The sequence below is a fragment of the Ammospiza nelsoni genome, chromosome 7 (genome assembly GCF_027579445.1).
Source record: "Ammospiza nelsoni isolate bAmmNel1 chromosome 7, bAmmNel1.pri, whole genome shotgun sequence".
Lineage (NCBI taxonomy): Eukaryota > Metazoa > Chordata > Aves > Passeriformes > Passerellidae > Ammospiza > Ammospiza nelsoni.
In genome coordinates this window covers 27,715,831-27,742,016 of record NC_080639.1, presented here as the reverse complement: position 1 = coordinate 27,742,016, position 26,186 = coordinate 27,715,831, and the positions used below count along the sequence as shown (strand labels likewise).

General features: G+C 35.8%; 1 protein-coding gene across 3 annotated transcripts in view; it reads right to left on the bottom strand.

The window, feature by feature from the left end:
- PTPN4 (protein tyrosine phosphatase non-receptor type 4) overlaps positions 1-26,186 on the bottom strand; it is a 109,341-nt gene that overhangs the window by 8,354 nt on the left and 74,801 nt on the right. For 2 of the 3 annotated variants that reach the window (XM_059476501.1, XM_059476502.1), the window contains 13 exons: positions 22,767-22,901; positions 21,335-21,493; positions 16,735-16,894; positions 13,757-13,840; positions 13,615-13,671; positions 12,108-12,264; positions 10,461-10,627; positions 8,923-9,013; positions 8,775-8,836; positions 7,868-8,014; positions 5,437-5,565; positions 3,854-4,002; positions 698-833 (listed from right to left, as the gene is read on the bottom strand). In XM_059476501.1, the coding sequence (XP_059332484.1) occupies positions 698-833; positions 3,854-4,002; positions 5,437-5,565; positions 7,868-8,014; positions 8,775-8,836; positions 8,923-9,013; positions 10,461-10,627; positions 12,108-12,264; positions 13,615-13,671; positions 13,757-13,840; positions 16,735-16,894; positions 21,335-21,493; positions 22,767-22,901 (1,633 nt within the window). Of the gene's footprint in view, positions 1-697; positions 834-3,853; positions 4,003-5,436; positions 5,566-6,214; positions 6,294-7,867; positions 8,015-8,774; positions 8,837-8,922; positions 9,014-10,460; positions 10,628-12,107; positions 12,265-13,614; positions 13,672-13,756; positions 13,841-16,734; positions 16,895-21,334; positions 21,494-22,766; positions 22,902-26,186 lie in introns of those variants that run through there. The other variant, XM_059476503.1, reaches the window with a different exon arrangement.

Genomic DNA, 26,186 nt, shown 5'->3' with positions numbered 1-26,186 from the left:
TAAATCTGTTCTAAAACTCTCACAAATCTGAAATATAATACATGAATTATCTCACAAAACCTAAACCTTACAGGTGCATGATAAGTTCTGGTATCTTAAGGTATGAAACCCTCAAAAGAATCCTGTAGTAAGTTACTTTTTTTAGACTAAAGAAAAAATTACTTAGGATTGCTTTGATGCATCTCACATTAGATTTAACACACTGATTTTTACAAATATTATTTCTCTGAACACTTCCCTTTAAGTCACTTACAGAGCATAATTAAGGCTTGTTTCCATTACAACTAAGGCATCATAAAATCACTGAATTTTATCACCAAAGTTTTTTCTTGCATACTTTGGTTCTTTCTGTGTTTATCTTTTATACTACTCCCATTCTTAACAACTGGAATTAAGCTCCTTCTTTCTTCTCTGAGTGATTTTTACACTGCTTAAAATTGACCTTTTTGTCATTATTTGCCAGGTATCCCTGAAACAGCTGCTGCCCTTTTTTCAAGTTTTCTCTGTAGAAATTTAAAGAATTGCTCCTTTCCAATAGCCTTAAGAATTTATTTTTACTTGGAGCCAAGGCTACAGCTGCACTGGATAAAGGTGATCTCTGCATTATGATCAACAAGTGCATTAAAATCCCATCCAGTATGACTGGATCACAGGAAATCATTGTTCTGCAGCCCAGAACAGCAGGGATGATACTCACAGGTGTTTGGATCATCATGGCTCTTTGATCTCTCATGGTTCTTACAATATCCAGAGGATAAACAGGCTGATTGCACTCAATGAGACACATGGCTGTCTCCATCGTGATCAGAACCCCTGTCCGGCCAATCCCAGCACTGCAACAGCAACAAAAACACAAAGTGGAAAATGAAACCAAGTGTCTGGAGTACAGCTCATACTTAAAGATCTTCCTTCTCCTGGATTCTCAGGGTTGCCCATTATGGCTCCCATACTGCTGGGGCAGGGACAGGACTGGTGCCTGTGTCTGGAAGCAGCCTCAGTCCTGGCTGAACAGAGCAAAGCCCATCAGGTACCCACCAGAACTGCCCCTCCTGGGAGGAGGAAGTGCCTCACCCAGCCACTCCCCTGAGCTGAACTGACAGAGATGTCTGGTAGGATCCTGTTACAAACCACACTGACGTCTAGGGGATAACAAAACACCAGTGCATGCTGGACACTTTGTGTCAGCTGGGCCATTGCTGAAATGATTTCTGCAATGTTGGGCCAATAAAATCAGATTCATGTCCTTCAAGCAATGCATACCTTCCTATTTCCAAGTAAAACAACAATTACTAGAAACCTCTGTAGGCTGACAATAAGGATTGTTTTCTTGTTATTAAAAGGAATACATGATAGCAATCCCTTTCAAGACAAGGAAGTACCATAACATACACATCTCAGAATGGAAAAATTATCAAGAGAGCTTACAGAAAAATATGTTGTCCTTAAAGATTCATCTACTTTGTTTTATGTACACCTAGGCTTTTCCAGAAATGGCGGGCCTTGAAGACTGAATATTTAGCCTTGAATTCAATGAACAGTTTCAAATCTTTCAATTAATGTTGCATTTTTGAAATGGACAACAAATGTTTCCCCATACTGGAATACAGGAACAAATACATATTTTGAAATGCCAGCATTATCCTAACTCATACAATAAATCAAATTATTTGGATCTAAAGTGATTAATATAATCATTTCAAACTTTGGAAGTCACTTGTTCTGATTTTAAAGAGTGACTTCAAAATAAGTCTGGCTAAACTACTATTTGAATCTTTGTCCAGGAGGTGGCATTAAAGCTACTCTATATTTCAGTGATGCCATAAGAATTTTAAGACAAGCTGTACATGTGCTGGTTATATAAAATGATTCAGTAATATTTATATTTCTAGAATTTATATGTACAGAACTTAAATGCAGAATGCTTTATCAAATCCAGGCACAAACAAACAGTAACTGTCAAAGAACCTAATGACTCATTTTACAATTTCAAAAGATTCAGAGGGCAACAACGATGGAAAATGTGATAATTCCCCTATGACAAACATAAGGTAGGGTAGGACTCCTCAGCTTAGAAAAGGCAATCACTGACTGATGGAGTAGAACACTGAGACAAGGCATAAAAATCATGAAAGGCATGGACAAGATGGGTGGTTCCTATCTCATCTAGAACAAGAATTAGAAACTGTTCAACAAAACTAGTAAGAGTTTGTAAAGATAAAAATAACCACATGATACAACATCAGAAACTAGTGGTTTATGCAGCTCAATGTAACAAAAACCTTTCCAACTCCTTAAGGTATTGGTTGCTTTATAATCTCTATGGGTATGGACCATTTTGTTTTCACATTATTATTATTATTGTACAAAATAAAATAATTTTCTATTGGCTACTTGGATTCCTCACACTAAAGTTGGTGGCTTAGTCCTGAAAACAAATGTTGTTGCACTAATGCCCTGTCCCATTATACTGAAGAGATGTTAAAAATAGAGTGCGTGCACCATATGGAGGAACACCTGGGCTCCTTCTGCTTGACTCCCTGCTGGAATTTGGTTATACTTCCCAACAGCCACCAAGTTGGGCCAATTAAGTAAATTATGTTCAACTGTGATAATCCATCTCTTTTCTTCTGTGAAACATAAATTTTTCATAAAGCTTCAATTGCACATTGAAATTATCAGTTTGGAGCTGAACTTGTGCCTCCTTGAGATGAATGAAACTGTTCCTACTCTCCAATGTTGTTTTTCCAGTGTTTCTGCACTTTTTATAACATAGAGGGTGTATTTGGCTGCCATTTTCACCATCTTTGCACAACCATATTAACCAGAAGTATATTAATAATGGAAGCTGAGAAGCAGTACCAGTTAAGACACTGGCATTCTGGTACTAGTTTCCCTAGTCAGATTCACCCTGACCTGCATAAAACAGAATTTGAGAGCAGAACTAATGAAATACAATTTCTGATACACAAGGTGTATTTTTCTTTTTCTTTCATCTCCTTCAATAAATGTCCAGTTTACTTGTAGTCGTCAAATTTGTTTTATCCCTAACACTTCTCAGCTTCTCTCTGAAAAGAACGATATATGCCTGGCTCAGTTACACTGACTCTTTGGGGAGTATTCAGAATTGAGAGGTCAAATATTCACAGAACTGCTCCCCAGGAATTGTGATAGCACATGTTCATTTGAAAACAACTGGTATTATTCTAGTTTGCCAATCAGGTATTTTAAAATGATTAAGGTCTTGAAATTCACTAAAGGAATGGAGAATGCTATAACAAAGTATTGCACAAGGAAAAGAAAAATTACGTTTCATGTGTATGTAAAGATCTAAACAACAGCTATTTTAACTCATGACAAAGGTAAACTGTTGAGAAAAATGTTTCATCTTAATGTAAGCATCAAAATACCACATAGCCTAAGACTGCAGATTTGAGAGAAAATGTGTTTTAATTGATCTTTTAATAAACCAGCCACATTTTCCACTACGGATTATTAACACAACTACTCTAGAGCTTTGTAGAACAGGAACCTATTCCTCATGGTTACCAAGTATCTTTTGCCATTTCCCTGAATTATTATGTAGATTGTTACCACAAGCATTTAAATTGGAAAAAAACCCAAAACATCCCAGCAAAATGCCTGAACAGATCAACACATGTTGCTGTTCAAAATCTTGCTTATTGAAATGTGATTACCACATTAAACATTTGTTTTATTTCAAGGTTTGAGTTTTCCTGTCATCCCCACAGCAGATACTAATAAATACTTATTTCAGGAACAAAGCACAGAACAGCTATTTGATGATAAAAAGTTCCCTTTGATGATTTAATAAAATGGGAAAAAGATGTGATACCTGCAGTGAACAACAACAGGTTCTTCTCTGCCAGCCCTCTTCTTTCGCACGAGACACACGAAATCGAGGAAATCGCTGGAATCGTCAGGAACCCCATGGTCAGGCCATGCAATGTACTGGATTTGGGTCAGCTGGCGGCTTTCCTCTTTCTAATCAGAAACATGAAATTTCATCAAGGGTAATTCAAGTCCCATTTTTAAAAAGCACCAAAAACAATAATATAAACATCAATAGTACATTGATAGCAACTTGTACCCATAATCAAAGCGGCTTCAGGCAACTAGCAGTGCTTTGTGAGAGCTAACCATCAGTCATCCTGGATTTTACAATTACTTTTTTTTTTCCTTAAAAGTAAAATAGGAAATCCACAAATGCTTTCATCTTCAACAGGTGAAAAAAATTACAGAGCATGTAATAGAAAAGCAGTTAAAGGATACCAGCAATCTAATTGAACACTAGATGTACAAGAAGGTGGTCATATTCTTAGCAAACCAAATTTAACAGAACGAGACAGCATCTTACAAGATCAAATGACAGAAGTGGGGTAAGGAGGGGAGATCAGACATAAAAGCTTTCCTTCAGACCCTGTGTGAACAGCAGCAGTGTGTTGGCTTAAACTGAGCCTCCTACACCTACAAGGCACAATGATACTGTTTTCCCCTCCCTCGCGGCCCTTGCTGTGGTATCACAAATGTAATCAATCGGCCTCTGGTTAGGGGAGGGGACAGACCGGGCAACCGGAGTCGAATTTCAAAAGAAGAGGAGCTACTGCACTTTAAATAGCCTTTAGGCACTGAATCATTTACAGAGATTCCACGGCTGATAGCAGATGAGCAATTGTCTCAACAGGACACAGGGCAGGAATTTTAACTGCAAATTGACTAAAAGGCAGCTGTATAAAACTGGCTTCTCAACTGGCAACTCAAGCAGTGAGAAATAACTACGTGAACTAAATTCCAGATACTCATTTCCAAACATTTCTGACATTGAAATGCTGGCTGGGAAGACTCTGAAAACTACATATGCCCTGACAATCGTGCAATGCATGTCCAAAAAGGTCCTTGTTTACATGTAGTTACCACTCCAGATTCATCTTTCAGCAGGATTTATCTTCCATCTTCTAGCATGTACTGTTCAAGATGGAATTAAGAACTATTTGCCTCTACAAAGACTTTTCATCATCAGTGTCATGATGAAACACCTCTAATGTCTCACATGTTCTGAAAACATCAAGGCAATAACAAGTTTCTCAACTTCTTTTATTACTCTTTTTCTTTGGCCCGGTTATGAAATACACCAATAAAAACTTTTAGGATAAATGATATATCCTTCATGTGGTCCAATTAATATGATTATGAAAAATGAATCTCAGTGATATTTTCACTTTTGAAAAGTTTGTTATCATTTTATGGATAGAATTTCTCCTAGGAAAGTACATGACAATTCGTTTTCTAGAGGGTTCTAGAAATAAACAGTCTCATTTATATGGATATGCCACCAAGTTGAAAAGAAAATCTATGCATGTTTTAGGTAGTATCCAAGGATTCTGCGGAATAATACATGAAAATATATTAAGATTTTACCTCCAGATTAGTCAATGTCATTTCTCGAAAGACATAAGCAGGATTTCCTTCTTCTGAATGGCAGGTAATCTGAAAATTCCCATATGATGAGCTTCCTGATGGCTCTGGCCAGTACTGATGGCATTTAACCTAAGGTCAACACATTTTTAAAGATGCCCGTGTTTAAATTCAGTGTATAATTTCCATTTCCTCTAGTTTTTATACCTTTATTTGTTACAGATTATTTTGATCATTTTGTAAACACTATTTAATTACTTACCAAATAGACTTTGTTACCTGATTACTGTTTATAAAATAGGGTATCATAAAGATTTCCTGTTTCTCTTTCCAAGAGGACACATGCACCAGGTCTTGCATTAGTTTAATTGAAGATGGATGCTGCCTTTAACATCCATTACAATTTTTTTAAGACTTTGTCTATAAATATTCCATCTTAACACTTGACTGACAAAGATGCTGCTTTATAAATATTTCTGACCTTCAGAATCCTAATCTGATCTTCTCAAAGAACACTTATATGGGAAAAGAACAAACAAAAAAAAAGGGAAATACGCAACAAAAAAGTTGCTAAGCTAATGCAGAAAATAAGGGGATGAGGATGGTGGACTTCAGGGACTCCCAATCAAGTCCTCAAATGTGAATGAAAACTTCAAACACTGTGATTTTCTGAAATATGGTTTGAATGCCTAATGACAGAGGTCATTTCAGCTCAAGTGTGCTTTTGCATTTCCAACCCACCTGGCGAGTCTTTAAGAGCAGCCAGATTTGCAGACTTCCTGCTCCACTGAGACATCCCGGCATGCAGTGGGATAGTGATGTCAGAAGCCTCATGATCAGCTTTAGAGCAGGGAGTCTGCCTATGGGTATAAGACAGATAAGGCCTTTTATTTCATTATTAAGCAGCTCTCTAAAGAACTCCACAAATATCATTATTGAAGGGGTGGGGGAACCTCAGAGAACTGCTATTGCAAGTCTGTTCTTAGCAGATCTGCAAAGAAAACTCAAAGTAAAAGGGCACTTGTACTGAAATTCCCTCTAATCATGGTTATTTGGGAGCAGGCAGCATCATGCAAACATTGAGTCACTGAAAAATGGTTTAAAACCACTGCAACTTCCCTTCAATTATTTTAATTCTATATAGAGTCCTGACCTCACAGCAAGTATATGGTTGTTAAAAAGTCAGAATACATACAGACAGCTAACTACAATTCAAGCTGGTCAGAACAACCACAACCCATTATAAATCCATCTTCAAAAGAAATCCTGATATGGAGGAATTCCACTACACTGAATTATAGCAGACAGTCATTTCTGTCCACACACTTAACCAGCCAGTGCTACTGTGAATGCTCCAGACTAAACCAAGTAACTCAGGAATTACACTGTGTATGACCACACCTGATTGTTTTGCCTATCTCCAAAGGATAGAACTGCATGAAATCCAAAGTTATTAAGGAGAAACTACAGCTTAAACCAAAACCAAACAAGCCAAAAAAATTCACCTGAGGCCTTTTATAGCACCACACACAATTATTTTTACTAATTTTAACTCTTAATTACTCTATTACTGGTATTCTATTTTAACACATTTCATATACAAATTAAAGGGCAATGATTATTTCACATGATTAAACAAATCTTTATAACAGAATAATATTTTATGGGAAATTTTAGAGTTCAAGTTTTAGGAAAACCCTTGATAAGACACCCATCCAGGCATGGGACATTAACCCTACAAAGCTGTATTAGGCTGCATTAAAAATTAATCTCACTACATATCAAAGAAGTATTCTATGAAAACTGATGGAACTTCTTGGAGTTCCTTCATTTGAAGTTTGGAGAAAAAAAGTTCTATGAAGCTAAATTCTAGATGCTTTTTACTTTACAATAAGGAATCTAACAAAGCAGACTGAAAGTATTTGAGGAAATACATGAAGAGTTAAGTGTATTTCAGGACTGAACAAAGTTTAACTATTGGCTGCATTAAGAACTCCAGAAGGTTTAAAATCTCAGACTCATCATTGCAAAAGAAGTAGGAATGCACTGTTCTTATGAAAAACAGTTACAGACTGACAGAACAGTTCTGGTTGGAATGGACCTTTAAAGACCATCCAGTCCAGCTCCCTGCAGTGAGCAGGGAGCTCTCCAACTAGACTGAGTTACTCTGAGCTCCATCCAACGCGACCTTCAGTCAGAGAGATGAACATTCACCACCTCTGGGCAACTTGTGCCAGTATTTCACCACTCACATTGTAAAAATTTCTTCCTTATATCTACTCTACCTACACTTTTCTAGTTTAATACTACTTCCTACTATCCCCTTGACATATTATATGCCATCACAATATATTCCTCTAATATTTTAAAGGCTAATCACCAACAGTTTTTTAGAAGATTGTGGAAGTGGCATTTAAGGAAATGTTTTACTTACTCTGCCCCGTTCTACTTGAGTTGTTAACATCACAACCATGGAAGAGCCTTGCTCCCAAGTCATCTGCCAGAAATCAGGACAAGTGTTTGGTAATGGACCTTGGCAAGCAATGTACTGGTTTATTATTGTGGAAGAAGGGATTTCCATCTAAAAGAAGACAAAGTCATTATTTCAATTCCTACAGCAAATAAAAGTCAGGCATCAGACATTTACAGTTTAGCAACTGATTTTTAAAAAAGCAGCCATGACATTAATTCTATTTCTTACAGGCTAGCAAATATGAATTGGCACAGATAAAAATTCTTTAAGTGTTTCACATGCAAATTACTACAAAGATTCAAATACACTTTACACTTTACTGACAGTCATGTAGTTGCCACAATGAAGATTAATGGGTGAAAAAAGAAATTACAGAGCAGTTGGCAAATAATTCAGGTGCAACTATTTCTTGCTCTGTGGCTTTTTGACAATAGGTTTTAAAAGACATATCTCAGAATTTAATATCTGGAGTTTTTTTCATTACAGTAAGTAGCTGTAATTTTTCTGTTACTAACAATGAAAAAAATAAGAAGCAAAAGAAATTGATGCCAAATTAAACTTTACTGTTGTTGAACACAACTGTCAAGAAAGTAATCAGAAAAGAAGAATTAATGGCTCTGGAGAGGGCTGGCTTCAGTTTGCATTTTTTCACATTAAATGCAGGGGTAGACTTTAAACATTTCTGAAAAGATGTGCCACCAAACATTAGGAAGGAAATTGTCTACAGGAAATTTCAAATCACCTGACTAGAGGCTTAGTATTCCAGCCTGAACTAGATTAATGAAAAAAGATTTTTAAAATTAATTTTTTCATTGAAAAACTATAGAATTACTTAATATCAGAAGCACTTCTGAAAAATACTACTCACATTTATATAATTTGCATTGATGTAATCTTCATTACTTTTTAAAATAACCCGTGTAGCATCATCTGAAGAAAAAATTCAGGAAGATGTTACTAATTTAGTAAGCACAGTAAAATACTTTCAGAGCACATACAGACATAGCAATACTTACAAGGCGAAATGTCTCTGTATCTATTTTTGGAAATGTTTTGAGGTAATCTGGCACAAGACATTGTCATTCCAGGCTTTTTCCTATACAATTGCTAAAAGACAAAGCTGATGGTCAGAACATAATAAATGCAACAGTCTCATTATTACATTATTTGCCTAAAGAGAATTTGCTCTAAAAAGAGGTGCTTTTTAGGACATACACTATGGAGCAACAGTAGTTTCCACAAACATGAAAACACATTTAAAAATAAAGCACTATAAATTTAGTTATGCTCTGGGATCACTGAAAATGACCAAGATGTAGCCAAAACTTGGTTAAAGACAAAATGAACATTAAATTTCAATCTTCCACTAGAACATTAATCCAGAGAAAAACTAGTATTGTATAGTGGTAAGTGAACTCACTGATATGGACATCCCACTTGATCATTTGGGACAAGCAGATTATGTTGTGTATAGGCATCAACCTACATTGCACTCCTTTCAGTTAGAATTTTTGGTTTTTTCCCCAGATGTCCTTCTGTATTCCAATAACTTTAGAGCAAATCCTGGTTACTTTGCTCTTTTCCTGTACAAAATTGCTTTTGAGAGGTTCCTGCCCTTTCATGCCTTAGTCATGCATTGCCACAACCCTTGTGCTACAAAAAACATCAGTGAAACGATCCAGGTTCAAAAAAAGCAGTTTAAAAAACTTTTACACATTGAACCTGTTAGGGAGAATAAAACTTGTATTAACGCAGAATTCTTAATAATTTAGAAAAAAAAATCTGCTCTTTCTAAATATAAAAGGAAATTTTACCAAAGTTCTTAAAGAATAGTATATAAAATGTATTTTATATATATATGTTGCAAAATACAATGCTAGGTCTCATTTGGTGAGGAATTCACAGAATTTGCCCTGCTGTGTTTTACAAACCTACACTTTCCTGCTTTAAGCCACTTGATCTCATGCATTTAAGAGGGATATCACCAAGTCAGTGCTGAAGAAAGACCATGGCTATCAGCAGCTTAATGCCCCACAGAAAATGCACCACTGTTCTGAAATATGTCAGTAAAAATCAGCCATTTATTAAAAACACAGTTACATTAGCCTTTAACATTAGGGCAGTATTTTCCATTGGTTATTTCACCTTCCCTCATCAAGAATGCCTATAGAATGTCAGTGTCATTCAGTTTCTACAGCAACTTAGGTATGGAATGAAGGCCTGAGTACAGAACACATATTTTGGTAGACATTCTTCAGCCTTCATCTTTATGAAAGTATTTTATTAGCATGTCCCTGATAATCACAAGAAGTGTAAGTAATCAATAAAACTATTTATAAAACTAAAACCCAGGATTAGGTGTTCTTAATTTGCACATACAATACAGGATTGATTTTTTTCCCTTGGTTATTTTTCTTTTGAGAATGTAAGGCAATTGTTTTCCCAAAGAATGCTGACTGTACTGAAATTTAACTGAACTCTGCTTCATTTAAAAATAATTGCTGTCCCAAAAGAGGTGGAACTTGCCCCGAGCTCCAGGCAATTCAGTACTCACATCAAACTGAGCCAGGACAGTTCCAGTGATAAGCCCCTCTGCTAACTGAATCATGGACTCCCTCAGAGCATTATCATCTTGATGGACACCATCAAGGGGAGATTTCTCAGGGATGTACTGAAAATCAGGCTCACTCTCCAGCTTCTCTTCCACAACATCGTAGACAGCTACAACAAGAAAAGGTATGAATGCTCTGAAGATGCTGTTTGACTAAAGTCAGCTATAAGTTATTTATTTAAAATAGCAAAACTACCACATTTCTCCTGTAGAAAAATCCACACTTATTAGCACATTGATTTTAGTCCCCATCAGCAAGGACAGAGAGCCTTCACTGATCATTATAATCCATGACAAAACTATTTTTTTCTTTAGTGTAATAGTAATTTTAAGTGAAAGCCCATCACTAACAGCTAAAATTTTGATCAAAACTCACATTATACCCTGCCTTGTCTGATGTAACTCTCAAATCTCAGATTCTCACACCATGCCTCTGATATCATTATAGCTGCCTTTATATTTTACTTACAATTCACTCAGAACTCATTTTAGGCTTCAGTAATTAGGGCAAGATGTGGAGACCACCTGAGAAAATTGCATTTGATACATGGCATTATAAAGCTATCAATGCTCTATGGATTTCTTGCCTATAAGTTCAGAAATTATATGCATCCTCTGCTACACATAACAGACATATGCTGTTCAAAAGCCTATTTTTAAATTATTTTACATCACTACAAAGAAGGAAACTGGCAACTCCTCACTTCTACAACTCACATGTTTTTATCCAGAATACAAAGGTAATTAACATGCAAAGGGAAAGACAGTTTGTTTTAGAAAATGTGCAAACAAAGCTCATAATTTTGTCTGAAAAGAAAGTAAGCACACAAAAGCTGCAAGAGAACTTATACACAGAATGACAGCACATGTAAGTGGGGAGTGCAAATTAGTGAAAAAGGGAAAAAAATTATGAGGTGAATGAAGTACTCTGCAAAAGTAATTTCAATTATTCCAATTAAACGTCAATATTTTTCATTCTGCTTTTTCCTCTCCAACTCCACTGTAAGTTAGGAAGTGCAGCAGAATTAAATCCAGGGCCCATCTGCTGGCTATGCTCCAACAGTGTATTTTGTGAATACACTACATAAGCTTTTACTTAGACTACATTTTAGCACTTCTACTAAGACTCCTCAGTAGAAATGTTACCAGTGGTTTTGGATTGATTTAAAAATATATGGAAGGATTTTGTATGTACTGACTTCCAATGTCACCCAAACACTGAGTATTTGGTAGGGGATTTTTTGTTTGTGTTTGTTCTAAATTTTCCTTAAGAGAACAATAATAACCTTATGAAATATATTCAATATCCATATAGCTTTCTGGACATTTTTATCAATAAGAGTGAGAACAAAATTTAAATTAGCTCACTGTTAGAAATATTTTATGCCTGACTTTATTATTTTGCAACACTTAGTTATACACAGCTCCTTAGATTATGGGATCGATACACTCTGTTGTGACAATTCCTTTTCAGGGAAGGGAGTTATTTATTACAGGTTACACCTTCCATGCCAGGACACAAAATGGAGGTTAGAAACTGAGAGCAGGGTGTGGATTTTTATTTTTAATTATGATGCACAAGCCACTCACCATTGGGTCGAACTAGGAGCACCAGTTCCCCTGAGTGTCTCTCACAGCTGGCTTTAATAAACATCACAACTTGGTCGTGGGTATGCTCTGCTATGTCCCTGCCATTAATCAGGACAACCTGGTCCCCTTCATTCAAACGAGGGACACACAGATCAGCCTGCAAGGTTGAGGGAAAAAACCAAAACCATCTGTAACACAAGCCATTACCAATTTCTTACCTTAAAATAACAACTTAAAGTAACTATACTTGGGCTCTCCAATCCTAACAGCCCTGTTGCTATGGCTGCTGCACTGTATTTAAATGATAAATCCAAGAGTTACACAATCCACAGGCAGTGCCATTCCCATTTGCAGCTGGGAGGTGACTGGCACTGTAATGTGTCTTTCAGCAGCTGTTACTCTACCCCTCAGCTGATGCAGAAAGCTCCTCTGTTTGAATCACCCTTTGTACAGGCAAATAAAAAGCAGGATGTTTTTATCTTAGCAGGGAGGGGAGAAACATGGCAAAACCGTGTCCAAATCAATTTCACAGGCTTAAATGCTTCAGGTCTGAAATACTGCAGTGGTAATAGCAAAAAACAATGCACAACTCCCAGTAATCCCAGGGAGAGGAATCAGGTGATAAAAAGTGTTATTATAACCATGTTCTAAACATCACTGCAGAAAAGAAAGAGCTCAAGCCATCACCAACTATCTTCTCCCTACAGAGTGAATTTTTAAAGCCAAAACTATTCATGTTATTAAATATTTCAGGGATAATAATTAACAAGACACATGAAGAATTATTTCAGCAAACATTTCAATATTTTCAAAGAATAAAAAAAAAAAAAAAAAAAAAAAAAAGGGCAAATAAATGGTTAACTCCACTCTAACACCTATTGACAGAGCTGACTCCAGTCAGCTGAATACCAGGTCAGGATTTCTGGCAATAAATTGACAAATATTGTGCCTAGTTTGAAGACACTCTTATAGTCACTAAACATCAGTAACAACACACAATCAGACCTGATGAATGATTCATAATGTCTGGTTTTAATCTACATGTTGGCTTTACTCAGCTACATCTGTCACTGAAGTAAGACATTTGCTATTTTAGTTATTTTTAACACTCTTTCAATATGTAATTTATGTGAAATTACTGAATGTCTATATCTAAAAAAAGCAATAAAGTAAAAGTATTTTTAGGATGGAACAGCTTAAGTACCAGTACATACTGAGCATCTGTAATGCCTTGTAATTTTCAGAAATTAAACTTTGTTTCAGCAGGGAAAAAATACTTTTAAAGATTGACATATTTAAAGATTTGACATACTTTTAAAGATTTAACATATTTTAAAAATATGTTATACAGCCCCACCAAATTTTTACTGCATGTAATTTGCTTTGTTCTGGTAACCTTATAGCAAAACCTAATTTTCATAGTCAGCTAGAAAACAATTTATAATTTTCAGTACATCCTTCAAGATACACAGATATTGCTACCAAGTCTGCTTTTTTGATAACTTACAGGTGTTCCTGGAGCTACCCTGGACACTATTACCGGCATCTTCTGATCATATCCGCCCTTTAAAAACAAATTAAATTAGTGAGAAATCCCAAATGTCAGAAAAGAACCTTAATAAACGTAAAAGGAATAGATGTACTGTTACCTTTACATTGAAGCCAAACCTTCCGTTTTCATCTGGTTTCATTCTGATCATAACAAGATTGTCATGGGGGACACCACCATTGGGCTATTGGACAAAAGTGATATTATATTAGTATATATTTTGTTCACAGTTAGATTTGGAGGATATTGTATTTAATAATTCTGCAGTTTCCTTATCAAATAACTGCTCCTGGACACTTGAGAAAATATCAAGCAAGAACACAAACATCTTGGGTTTGCATAAAAGGGAAAAATTATACATTTAAGAGTCTTGGACATAACTAATTTAAAGGCCTGCTCTGTCAAAGTAAGCTCAAAGTAAGAAAGAATATTAGAAAAGACTAACTGGCTTCGTAACTCTAATAAAAATAGCTTACTAAATGGAAACTTCTTAAATTAATTTTAAATTTATTTTAATTACGACCACAGTGAAGAGCTGCAATAAGAATGCATTACAATGAAAAGGAAGATAATTGTCCTTTTGTTTCTCTTAACTGCAATATGCCAGTAGTAAGCAAGGAAATCCTGGTTCCCTATCCCTTGCTCCATTTTCAGTCTAGTAGATTATGTGGTGTGACATATGCTCTGCACTGATTCACCTCTGAAAATTTTAGCTGCTTTCTTCTTGGTTTTATTGGGATGACAACAACACTGTTAAAGGAGATGCCAATAAACTCAGGAATATTAGCTACCTCTTTAATCTGAAAAAAAAACAACTTAGTGCCATTGAAGTGATTTTTAGCTGGCTCCCATCTACATTTATTTCACAGACTGAACATTAGCTAGCATTTCCATAGTTCCTACAGTGAGAGTGCAAAGTAAAAAAAGAAATGTTTTTCAAGAAAGTTTTCAATGTTACTAGTTACAGCAAAGCAGAAGACACATACTCAGAAAAATAAACGAAGAACTTAGAAAAGCAAGTACTTTTATATGTTAGAAAGTTCAGAACCTGGAGTTTCACTAGGCTAAAGAAGTCTGCACAATCTGGCTCATTAGAAGTTAACTCAGCTGCAGGTGTCTTCTGTTCTTGGTTAAAACAAAACAAAATTCACCAAATGTATTCATAGTAATGAAAGAGTGAAAAATTTGGGAAAGTAATGGCACAAGAGATATTAATGAAAAGGAAGGGCATTAGGAAGCCTGATCATATGCCAATCACTTCAGCCTATGCTTACTGGTGTGGGAGATCAGACAGAATGAACATCTACCAAGTGCTCACCTGCAGCATTTGGCAGTTTTTGTGCCCCTGCATTCCCCAGACAGAAAGGAAATGCTAATTTCCTGCTTTAAGATGCTATTTTGAGCAGAAGTTTATAATGCAAGTATGCAGAGAGGACTGTATGCCATCCTTAATGTGTCTGACTGAAGGGATTTTGACCACACCTGTTTTCAAGTACTTTCAAATACTTCTGACATTCTCAGACTGGACACTTGGGGATTGCAGATGGAGTAAAAAGTTGTCATTCCCATATGTGTCCTACTACCTTTCAGCATAGACCCTCCATACATGCAACAAAGAAAATTCAAAAGTTTTATGAAGTCAAAATGGTGAGGGGTACTCTCTAAAATATTTGAGATGGAACAGCAAAAGACTGTAGCAGTGCAGGAACCTGGATTCTGGTCAGAAAAAGCAATTTTGAAACAAAGCAACATTCCAAAAATTTCAGTCATGCTATGTTCCTTCTTCTGCAATCCCCAAAATAAAAAGTCATCAGCAGACCAAATTAGATGTTCAATTACAACAGTGAGCTGCCTTCAGCGAGCCTGCATAAATGTGTCCCACTGCAGCACAGCAAACAATCACACTGACAATGCACAGAGAAAAAAACAACTCATTCACACAGCTGTGTTGGTTTTGCAGAACTAAAAGGAGTTAAAAAAACAAGTGAAAGTTATTTTTGTCAATTTGGTAAAGATAACTGAATACAGGGCAGAAAAACTTGATGACTAAAGTAGTGTTATCTTTCAAAGCAACAGTACTTTAATGTGACTCAGGTAAGCACTGCCTGAAGACAAAGCTGTTACAAATTCTGTTTCATTATTTAATTACAACAAAAAAATTTTACAACATTCCCAAAACACTCAAAACTCTCACTCTTTAGTCTTTTATTAGAACCCCAGCTATGAAATGAAACAGGGGCTTTATGGAAATCTTAACTTTGTTGTAAGGCCTGAGAGATCAGAACTCCAGAGGTTTACAGTTCAGGATGCAAAAAAACCAAACTAAGGCATTTCTAAATATCAGTTTGGGGAGGTGACTCAATTTTGAATGCCTGAGGCTGACAAAACTGTTTACACAGTATTTGCTACATCTGGATGTTTCCCCATCCTCCAACACATTTCTTGTTCTATTTACTGTTCACATTGGTATAACATCTAGAACCACTGGAAAACTTCTGGAAGGACAAAAACCACAAAAGTGATCAGGGAGATCTCTCCTCAGTCAGACAATCAACTGACTATCTTACTCATCTCACACATGCTTGATTATGGAAAAAGAACTGGTGATATTTTTGTATTTGCTATCACAGGCCTCTAGATACTCTCTTTCTTGGAAATTCTGATGAGAAATGCAACCACAGACTCAAGAAGCTTCTCCTGATAAAACTGCTTTAGAAGCTGGTAGGCATTTTCAAGTTTAGCTTTTTAGCTAAAGCTAGATTAAACACCTGCAATGTCTTTAAAATTTTTGGCAAATGGCTTCTCAAAGAAGAGGCTAGGCAGAAATTTCTGCATGTGCTGAAAAGCTAATGCTCAAAAGGTGTGCAAAACCATCCCAATGTAGTGATTTGTTATCAACTGACAAAGCACTTCTCCAGCAGCTAGAGTCAAACCAGCAGGAGCCAGTGAAGGGACAGTAGTGCTGCAATGTAATGCACAAACACAGCAGCTCTGAAATGCCTCAGAACCAAGCCCATGTACAATAGGACCATCATTCTGATAAAAAGCAGAATGGTTCAACTGGATCAAAAAACTTACGGTGGATTTTTCAGGTGATGCAGGAACATCAAAAGTTTCATTAATATGGTTATCCAGTTCTTGCTGTGAGTGTGAATGATGAATTTGGTTCCAACTGTTCTTTTTAAATTGTTTGGGTGGCAACGCTGGAGGCTGCCCATCTATAGGAGTCTCTTGAGATCTAAATACCAAAATAGAAATATGAAGTGGAACAACCATGAGATATTGACAGTTCTTTCAGGGCTGCAAATAAACTGAAAACGCTAGAACAAACTCAAAGAGTTTGAGAGATGTTTATCTGTAGGTATTTTTAGAACCTCAAAATGTAGTGCAGTAGAATATATTGGCAGCTTATGTTTGCACCTGTTGCAGCATTTTTCTCGACAAGTAACTGTACACAGAACCAGCAAGTTCATCTTTTACCTATAACCTTCTTAAAAATGGTTTTACATGCTTTAACCCATTACTTCTGACCTGCAAGCACTCCATTGTAGATTAATACAAATGTTCTCTGTGTTTTTGTATATTATGGTGAATTTCCTTTTGTTAGTCCTCTTGGAATAAAAGCTAAACTCTGTAATTCGTATTACATAAATATATGATTCATCTTTCATTATAGGGATTTATATTTAAGAATTAAAAAGAACATTTGGAAAGGCTCAAAAGGGCAGTGAGCTCACAGTTCCCAGTAACTTTTTTGAACGCCAGTTTCTAAATACCAGCAGGATACGTCTCCTCCACAAGCACCCCATGAAAAGGTGCTATTAAGTCATTTAACGATTCCAGACAACAGCCAACTTATACCAGATCCATAAACCATCAAGAATGAACTTACAGGTTATAGCTGAATCTAAAGAGAATGCTACCACCAAAAATAGGGTGTCTGTTCTTTCACCCACATCCCTGGCTGCTTCCTTGAAGAACTCGTCCTCCTCCCTTGGCTAAGGCAGCTTACACCAAGCAACCAAAACCACTTTTTGGACAAGCCTGGGTCCTCCAGTTTATCTCAGAGCTGGCCACCATGCAGGGAGGGAAGGACACTCCCAGAGGCAAAAGGAAGACACTGCTCCTTTCATTATCAGCAAGCTGTAGTGGTAACTCATCACAAAACTCCTTCCAAAAGACACAAACATGAGCAGCCCTGCTGTATTCAGTAGTCTTGCCTCAGTGAACTGTTAGCAGGGCAAGACTCTCAGTATGAGACTGCACAAGGTTTCAAGTTGCTGCAAATCTGAAAACCTAAGGCACACATCAAACTTCACACCATAAAATTTGTCTCTGTGCAATTCAAGAAAGGCAGATCCCAGATACATATTCAAAAATAAAAAGCTCAGCAAAATGGAATATACAGATAAAAAAAAAAAGAACCTTTTTCAAAAAGCATGAAAACTGGGAAATAGAACACTTCACTTGGAAATGCCAAACATTTTCTGCTTCAGTTTAAAAAAAATTAGTCAATAGTCTTAGAAAACAAAACTGGTAACGTTTTTGTCAGTGTATGAGAGAAAACAGCACATTCTAAAAGATCCCAACAATATTTTTCTCTATTTTTCTGCTTTATTTCAACTTTCAGAAAATATTTTTTTCAGGAAGTGTTACAAGAAAAAAAAAGCACTAATTATTCAGTCTGATGTCTGAAGAACCTTATGTTCAAAACACAGTTGGGAAGAAAAATAGTATTTCTTAACACTTTTCAGTGCAAGTAACAGAAAAAAGAGCACATTTCATTTTTCAAGATAAGCAGCTTTTCTAAATTCATTTTTGTGGAGAGAAAAATATGATGATTGTCAACATTTGCAAAACAAATCTGCAAGGCAGCTATAAACTATTTAGACATCGACTTACAAAGGTCACCCAGAGATTTTTAGCTGCCTATGCACTCATTCATTCAAGTTTGGCCAGCACAGATTACTCAGTTTTTTAAGTTATGTATTTTCCTGAAAACAATTACTCCTGAGAGCTTGGAACCAAAGAAAAAAGGAACAGAAAACATGAATAGAAACACAAAAGAAGTTATTCTGATAAAAGCAGAAGATGGATCTGATGTTTGACTAGATGTCTGTACATACATGTCAACAAACACAAGTAAATTCCTACCTAACACACAAACTTAAAGAAAGGATTTGAAAAGTTACTTAAATGAGCATTTTACAAGCAGCAATGCAAGTTCTGTAATATATTAGCATAATGATTTGTGAGAACTAACAATCAAGCCTCGGGCATAAACTTCAGTGCTTTATATTTGCCCAGTCAGCTTTGAATTTCCTTATGAATGCTCAGACAATGGCAGTGAAAGCAGCCTATTTTGCAGGCAAAGCAGCTCTCTGTTACTGAATTCAGCAATTTACATAATAATAAAATAACATACAAACCCTGGCACTGGCAAGCTTTGGGTATTTTTGTTACAGATATCCGGTCTGATCTCTTTAATATATTTAGCAAAAGTTCCATACACACCTCCATAAATTTATTAAACTAAACACTTACCACGTGCTTTTGGAATTTGAGGTTATAATTAGCTAAGGGAACTACAAGCATTATCTCTCCATTTAGTGTTGAACAGGATGTGCAGATGGAGAAAAGATGTCCAATTAAAGGTCATATTAGCTAAACTATAATATACTTCTGAACTGCATGGAAACTGTTAATTTCTTTTGCTATGTTGATTCCAAACTCAAAAAGATCACCAAGCCTATTGCCAGTCAGGTTAGCCCCTCTTTTGCACACATATAAATTTGATCAATAAATAAGAGTTTCTGACAAATTAGCACATGGACTACTCAAATCTTTTCCACCAGAAAGGTCAAATTGATTAAGAAATAGCTTTTTGGACTGTAGAACAGTATACTTTAAAATTATATAGCTACTATGACCTTCATGTCAACTATTTTCCTTCATAAATGGCAAATCTTGAATCAATAACATTAGCTTAAACCTTCAAAATACCTTAATGGAATTCATATATTTTTGAAAGTCAATGTCCCCATTCTTGAAAGTATCTTATACTAGAGATCAATACCGGGATATCAAATTTTAGTTTTAAGTTTCTAACAAGAGGAAAAAAAAAACCCAAAATGGAAGCCCTAACACTTAGTGCTTGGACATAAAAAGTGCAAAAACATGAAAAAGAAGCCATAGTTGTAGAAACCACTTCCTCTCTTTCTAAGACTCATTTCTATGGTGACTTACTCAAGAAATAAGTACTAAATAAACAAATCCTAAACACTCAGGAAGATCTTGTACAACTTCAAGTAAAGGGATATAAATAAAAGAGAGATTTAATAATTGTGCTTTTTTCACTGTATCCATGTGTCATTCAGTAAGGGCTTCTCTTAACTGACTTCACATGGAAGTCTTACAACAGAAGGAACCTGACCCTGTGTGGCCTTTGGACAACGAAACTCTAATATGAGAAAACATTCTCATCTGTTCCAGTTCTGAGAGTCCTTTGGCATGTGAATATGTTAAAATTCCACCAAAAAAAAGGAGAATTTACGCGCCTAAGTCAAATTAATATTACGTAACCCTGAAAGTTAAGAAACTAGCTGAGTCAAATTATAAATATTGTAGTCTATTGTAAAAAGCATCATGTGCTATATTAGAAAACTTTTAAAATTTTGTATTCTATTTCCCTCCTAAAAATTAGAATTGTTAAAACTGAAAGCACAGTCAGTCTAAGCAAGGTTTTAAACTGTGTTTAAAGAGTTTTCCACAGTAATTTTTCCTGAGACATACCATTTGTTTATAAACATGTAATTAGCTATGTGCTGCTTTAGAGTTCTCAACTGAAAGTATTTGTATGCTTTCCCTGCTAATAGAGATTATGATACAAAACTATGAGGGCATATCTGGCATTACATTATCAGCTACACTAAGAGGGTACAGTGCCAGGGATAAAATGGTATATATTGAAATATTTTTCCTTATTAATCTGCATTCTGAACACAATTTATTGAGTATTTCAGTATCTTTGAATAACTCAATGGGGATTTTTGTTTGTCTTCCTTCTGGACCCAGTATGGAATAATAGTTTTTATTTCACCCATTGCATCCAATGGTAAGCAAGCTTACACTATAAAGAATATTCATCATTATTAAAAACAAAAAAAAAATAGCCTGACTAAAAAGCTTATTTTTAAGCCTAAGTGTCAGCTTAAAAAAATAGAAAATTAACTCTGTAACAATACTAGCAATGTCCAAATGCCCAGCTGCCAAAAAGGTACATAGTAGTTTGTAAATCTCACTTCTGTGACTTGACAAAAAAGCAACATTTGCAGACTTGTGGGAATTAAAACTTTCATTCAATTCCATCAAAAACCCAACTTTTGGTTCCACATCCAGACACTGATGGTCACATTACAGCAAACCCACATCTTGTGTTGGTGAGGATGGTATTGTAATCCTGAATCTGGAACATGTCAGACACAGGTGTTCAGCTCTGTATCTGTAGCTCTTTCTCACAGTAAGACCTACACTAATACCCCTAAATAACAACCACTTTTTATTAGATTGCCTGGCTCTCCCTGACCCCACATTCAGCAATAAATTCTTCAAGACCAGGATCTCAGATTCCCTTCAGCAGCCCTGCATGCCACAGTGGCTTGGTAGGAGCAGAACTTACGGGGATGATTCCAGTATGATGCTGTTGGCCTGGGTGGAGGATGGAGATCTGTGATTTACAAACACTTCACTGGGGGAGGTGTGAACCACATGATCCACTAAATGTCCCACTGATGAGGGTCGTAACCGGGCTCCTTCTTGAGTGAAGGCAGAGTTGCGACTGAGAGGGAAAGCAGAGCAGTGCAATGTGAAATAACAACAATTTTATTGTTAATCTACATCTCTGATAACACCCACTAAAATGGGATGCTAAAAAAATTATTTTCTCTCAGTGCAAGCACATGTTCGTACACATATTTTTATTAAAATTTCAAAAATCACTGAAAAAATTATGTTGTCAGATCAACATGTATTTAATTTTTTTAAGTGTTCAAAAATTACTTTAATAAACACTAAGGGCTATTGAAAGAATTTATTTACTTTTAATTAAAGAAGCCTGAAACCATTATGCTCCAATGAACAAGCCAGCAGCCCAGTCAACAAGAAGAAAAATAGATTCCTAAGAAGACAAATCCTGACTGTTCATGGCAGAACTTAAACCGGAATTTATTAAGATGAACAATTTATCCCCTGAATCTTCCCCTAGAAGAATCACAAGCTTTGCACAGAGAGTTTTATAACTTCTGGAACCCAGTATTTTCCTATTTGAAAACTAGCATGACAATATTAAAATTCTTTTAAACACGTATGAATTAAGTATATTATTTTTTAAGCATCATTATTACACAATTTTAAAGTAATTTTTAAGTAATTAAGTAATTTTTAAGTAATTAAAGTAATTTTTAAATGCTACAGGTATTTACAACATTGATCTTGTGAATAATATGCTGTAGAATCTTAAAATCCTGACATTTATGTAACACAAAATTGAATAACACTGATTCTTAAGCAAGTTTCAGCACACTGAGAAAATTGGTTACCCTCCAAATGAAATCAGGAATGTTTTTTCACTCACTTAAAACAGAAGGCTCTATCATATGAAGAGTGAACATTGAAAGCAAAGGCACAAAAATTGAGAGGAATAAACTTGCAAGGATTTCCAATAAAGTAATTTTCCCCGATGTTTAAAAAAGTGGTATTAAGTGAAATAAATTATGTTTAAAATATCCCATAGATTTTATTATCAGGGTCTTTTTTACACCAAATTAATAGCTTAGTTTTAACTGAGCTTGAGAAAACTCAAACTCTCAAATTTAGGGTAGTGTGACACATCCTCCACTTTTTATAGGTCAAGTGAGAAAGGTGAGAAGCACCTAAAACTCATCCCTAAAAAAATTTTTTTTAATCTGAAGCCAAGTGTTACAGAGAATCATTTGGCACATATTTTTTGAAGCTATTTGTCTACATAACCCATGAATCCCTTTATTACACAAGTAGGTCACTCCCATCAGAGGTAGAGAGTCACTTGTAGGGAGAGATTTGATGCTACTCACTGATTTGGGGTTCCAGGTGGGGACCGTGATGGGAGGCTCTGTGTTTCCAACCTGTCATCAGACAGTGAGTTCCTGCTCACTACTTCCCAGTCCATCCCACTCATGACCTTCCGTGCCAAGGGTTTGCTGGGGGATCTAGAAGAAGAAAGTCAAATGACTAACCAAAAATTGTATGATGTAAGAACAAAATTATATAAAACTCACCACAATGAAACTGATGTTCTATCACAGGAAACTAAATGATATGTAAGAAAGGAAACATAATAATGCACAGCTGTATTTACATGGGCAGTTCTGTATTTTCTCCATCTACTGTACTTTATTTAATGTACTTTGAAAAAAAATGCCATTGAAATACTAATAAACTAGTGTTGGCTGTGAGGGAGACAGGCAAACTCACTAGACTTTTAATGCCTCAAAGACAATCTGACTCAAACAGCATAATCACCGAGAGATCTGAACTTAATAAATGTAGAAGAAAACCAAACAAAAAAACAAGTAAAAAAAAAAACCCTCTAAGTAACACAACTGTTTAGCCTCCTCAGGAAAAATAAAGCAACAAAAACATCAGGCCAAAATACTCCCAAAGAATTTCAAGAACTGAAAGTGAGGTAATCAACAACATGGCAACAGAGTTACAAAGTTTTGTTTAGACATCAGGGATTTCCATCAAGACCACAGGCTTTCTCCCAGAAAATGCCTTGTCACTTGCCAGACAGATGCAATAATATTATTTAACTATTTAAATTTCTTTGTAACAGAACTTCATCTGGTTTTGTGCCAGTAATGTCCTTCAGATTCAAGGTCATTCTCAGCAGTGCTTTTATACAAAAGGAATTCTGCTTTCTACTTGTTGCCCTCTCTTGACATTAACAAAACTTTTTCTTCCCATTCTCTGGTCATTCCAGGATGCTTACAAGCTCCTGCTTCTTTCACCTCTTTCTTAAGCACAAATGAAACCATACTTGCAATCTCTCCTGAAATACATTTCCAGTTTATATTGGAAAGCAGCAAATAAATCATCTGTGGTTGCTTTTTTCTTAGCATTGCATTGGATGGTTCAGTCATCCTGCAACTAAAAACATACCCAGACTTTCACATTTTGCTGTTTTCAACTGAAAATTCTTCAACTAACAGCAAAAATACTTTAAAACAATCCATACATGTCCTGTACATTTTGTGTTACTAGGTTTTTATTTTACTTCTACTGCTTTCATAGTAGTAGAAGTAAAATAAAACTACTTAGTTCAGATTTCTCATCTATAATTAATCAACCCTCTCTAGTTCAAGTGATACTTATATCACTTTTGTGATATAAGAATTTCATTTCCATTTACCTTCACATTCTATCACTAAATTCTCCAGTTTTGTGCAATGAGGTGACAACATATTATTGTATGAGCAGCTCCATACATTCAGATCAAAAATTAATTTCTCCCTTCACTGTCCCTGTGACACATGGTAACTGTTCTTTATCTTTGTCACTATTACTGGTTTACTGAAAGAGCAACTCCAGAAAGAAGGAACTTTGAGAAATTAAGGAACTACCTGCACACAAACTACATCCTCTGAAAACGGGAAACTTGCTAACAAATATGTATTTTTGCTTCTCAGAGAACTTAAAACTCAATGCAAGTCACCACCTTGAGCAGATAATATTGTCCTCAACATTACCAAAAAAATCTACAACAACAACCAATCAAGTACTATATTGAATAAGCTTCATAGACACAAATAAGTAAGATGTCAATACTGTTTGGTACTAATGGAGTGATGGTGTTCTTGTGGAGGGTTTATTTTTATTTTTACCCCACCAAGCAGTTCTAAACATGTATTGCACTCTGCTTTACTGCTCTAAAGTCTTATTGAGTAATAGCTGACAAATTTCAGGCAGTTAAGTGAGATGGGCCATTTTAATAATACTATTTCAGGTGTTATTTCACCTTGGGGAAAAAATCTAATAGTACATTGATATTTGAAAAGAGGGAAATATAAACTAATTCCTCCAGAGAAGCACATCCAGTTTCTTAGCACGCTTCACTATATTTAAGGAATATTAATTTGATTTGAAAAATAATTAGCTTTGTAGCAGATCAATTAAACCAAAACTCCAATTTCAGTAATTTACTTCAAATGTGAGCAACTCAAACCACTTTGGTATCTTTCTTCACAAACATGTACATGCAAGCAGTTCTGAACAGGTAAAGAACATGAAACTGAAACAGCAGAACTGAAATGTGTGTCTGATTCCAGCCCTTTGCTATTCTTTAATTGATCAGGGCTCTGATCAGCTGGACCCTGCTGACACTTAATCATCTGTTTGCACCCAGTAGATGAGCACCAAGAGCCAGCTCTGCCAAGACCTGGATTCTACTGGCAGCCAAAGAAGAGTCTGAGGGAAAAAATGTAGAAGAACGTAATATAACCAATGCTGAATTAGGTAAGTACAGACTGCAGATACAGTAAAGGCAATTACTGAACCTCATTTACCTTCAGTGAAAAAGCAACAAATGGAATGTAGAAAAGTTGGAAGTGGGGCTTTCTTTATTTAACATGCAACAACAGTATAAGTGCACCATACTTGCCTGTGTGAAACTAGATAAATTACAAAGAGAGACACAGGAGCATATAGCGTGGGGAAAAAAATCCAAGTTTTTCCAACAGTTACATTTTTGACTGCTTGAATAACCCCCATTGCTTTGTATCTTAAGCCAAAGTCTGTAACTATGTTTATGTAAACTTCCTCAATCAATACAACAAAGGAACACAAATGAGCAAAGCATCACCTTCTTCCATATGGAAACGTCCAATGTCAAGAAAGCACTCACCTTTTATTGTGGATAGGGTTTGATCTTTCAGAAGATCACCTTACCACCATGATAAACAGCTGCAGTGTTTATCACCAAAGCTTCGTCTCAATTATTTTATTAACAGCTCTAACCTCAGAGTCCCCACCCACTCGTGTTTGTTGCCCCAATTTCCTGTCTTTGCAGAAATTTCAAAGAAAAAATTACCACACTGCAGAACTGAACTTCTTAGTGCTGTGCCAATTTTAGTTCTCCTGTCAACACTTCTAAATCCAACAATAAGGTTTTTTTTAATTAACATTTAAGATTTGTTGTGAAATATACCTATAAATTTGTCCTTTATCTCTGACTTCTAGCAATATTAAAATAATTTTCTCACACCAGAGTGCAGCTGAGTAGATAGGAGAGGAGAACTAAGATGCATAAAACTTTGACATTTTTGAATTTTAAATTTCACCTCTGTCTGCTCAACCTGGATGCTTCTACTGCACCCAGCACAGGGCACTGATAGTTAACAGAATAAGCCATTTTCAGATTTAATTCTGGTGTACCTGCAGAGACATTCCTAAAAGTTGGAAGCAGTCCCATCTATTTGAGTAGCGACAGAAACTGA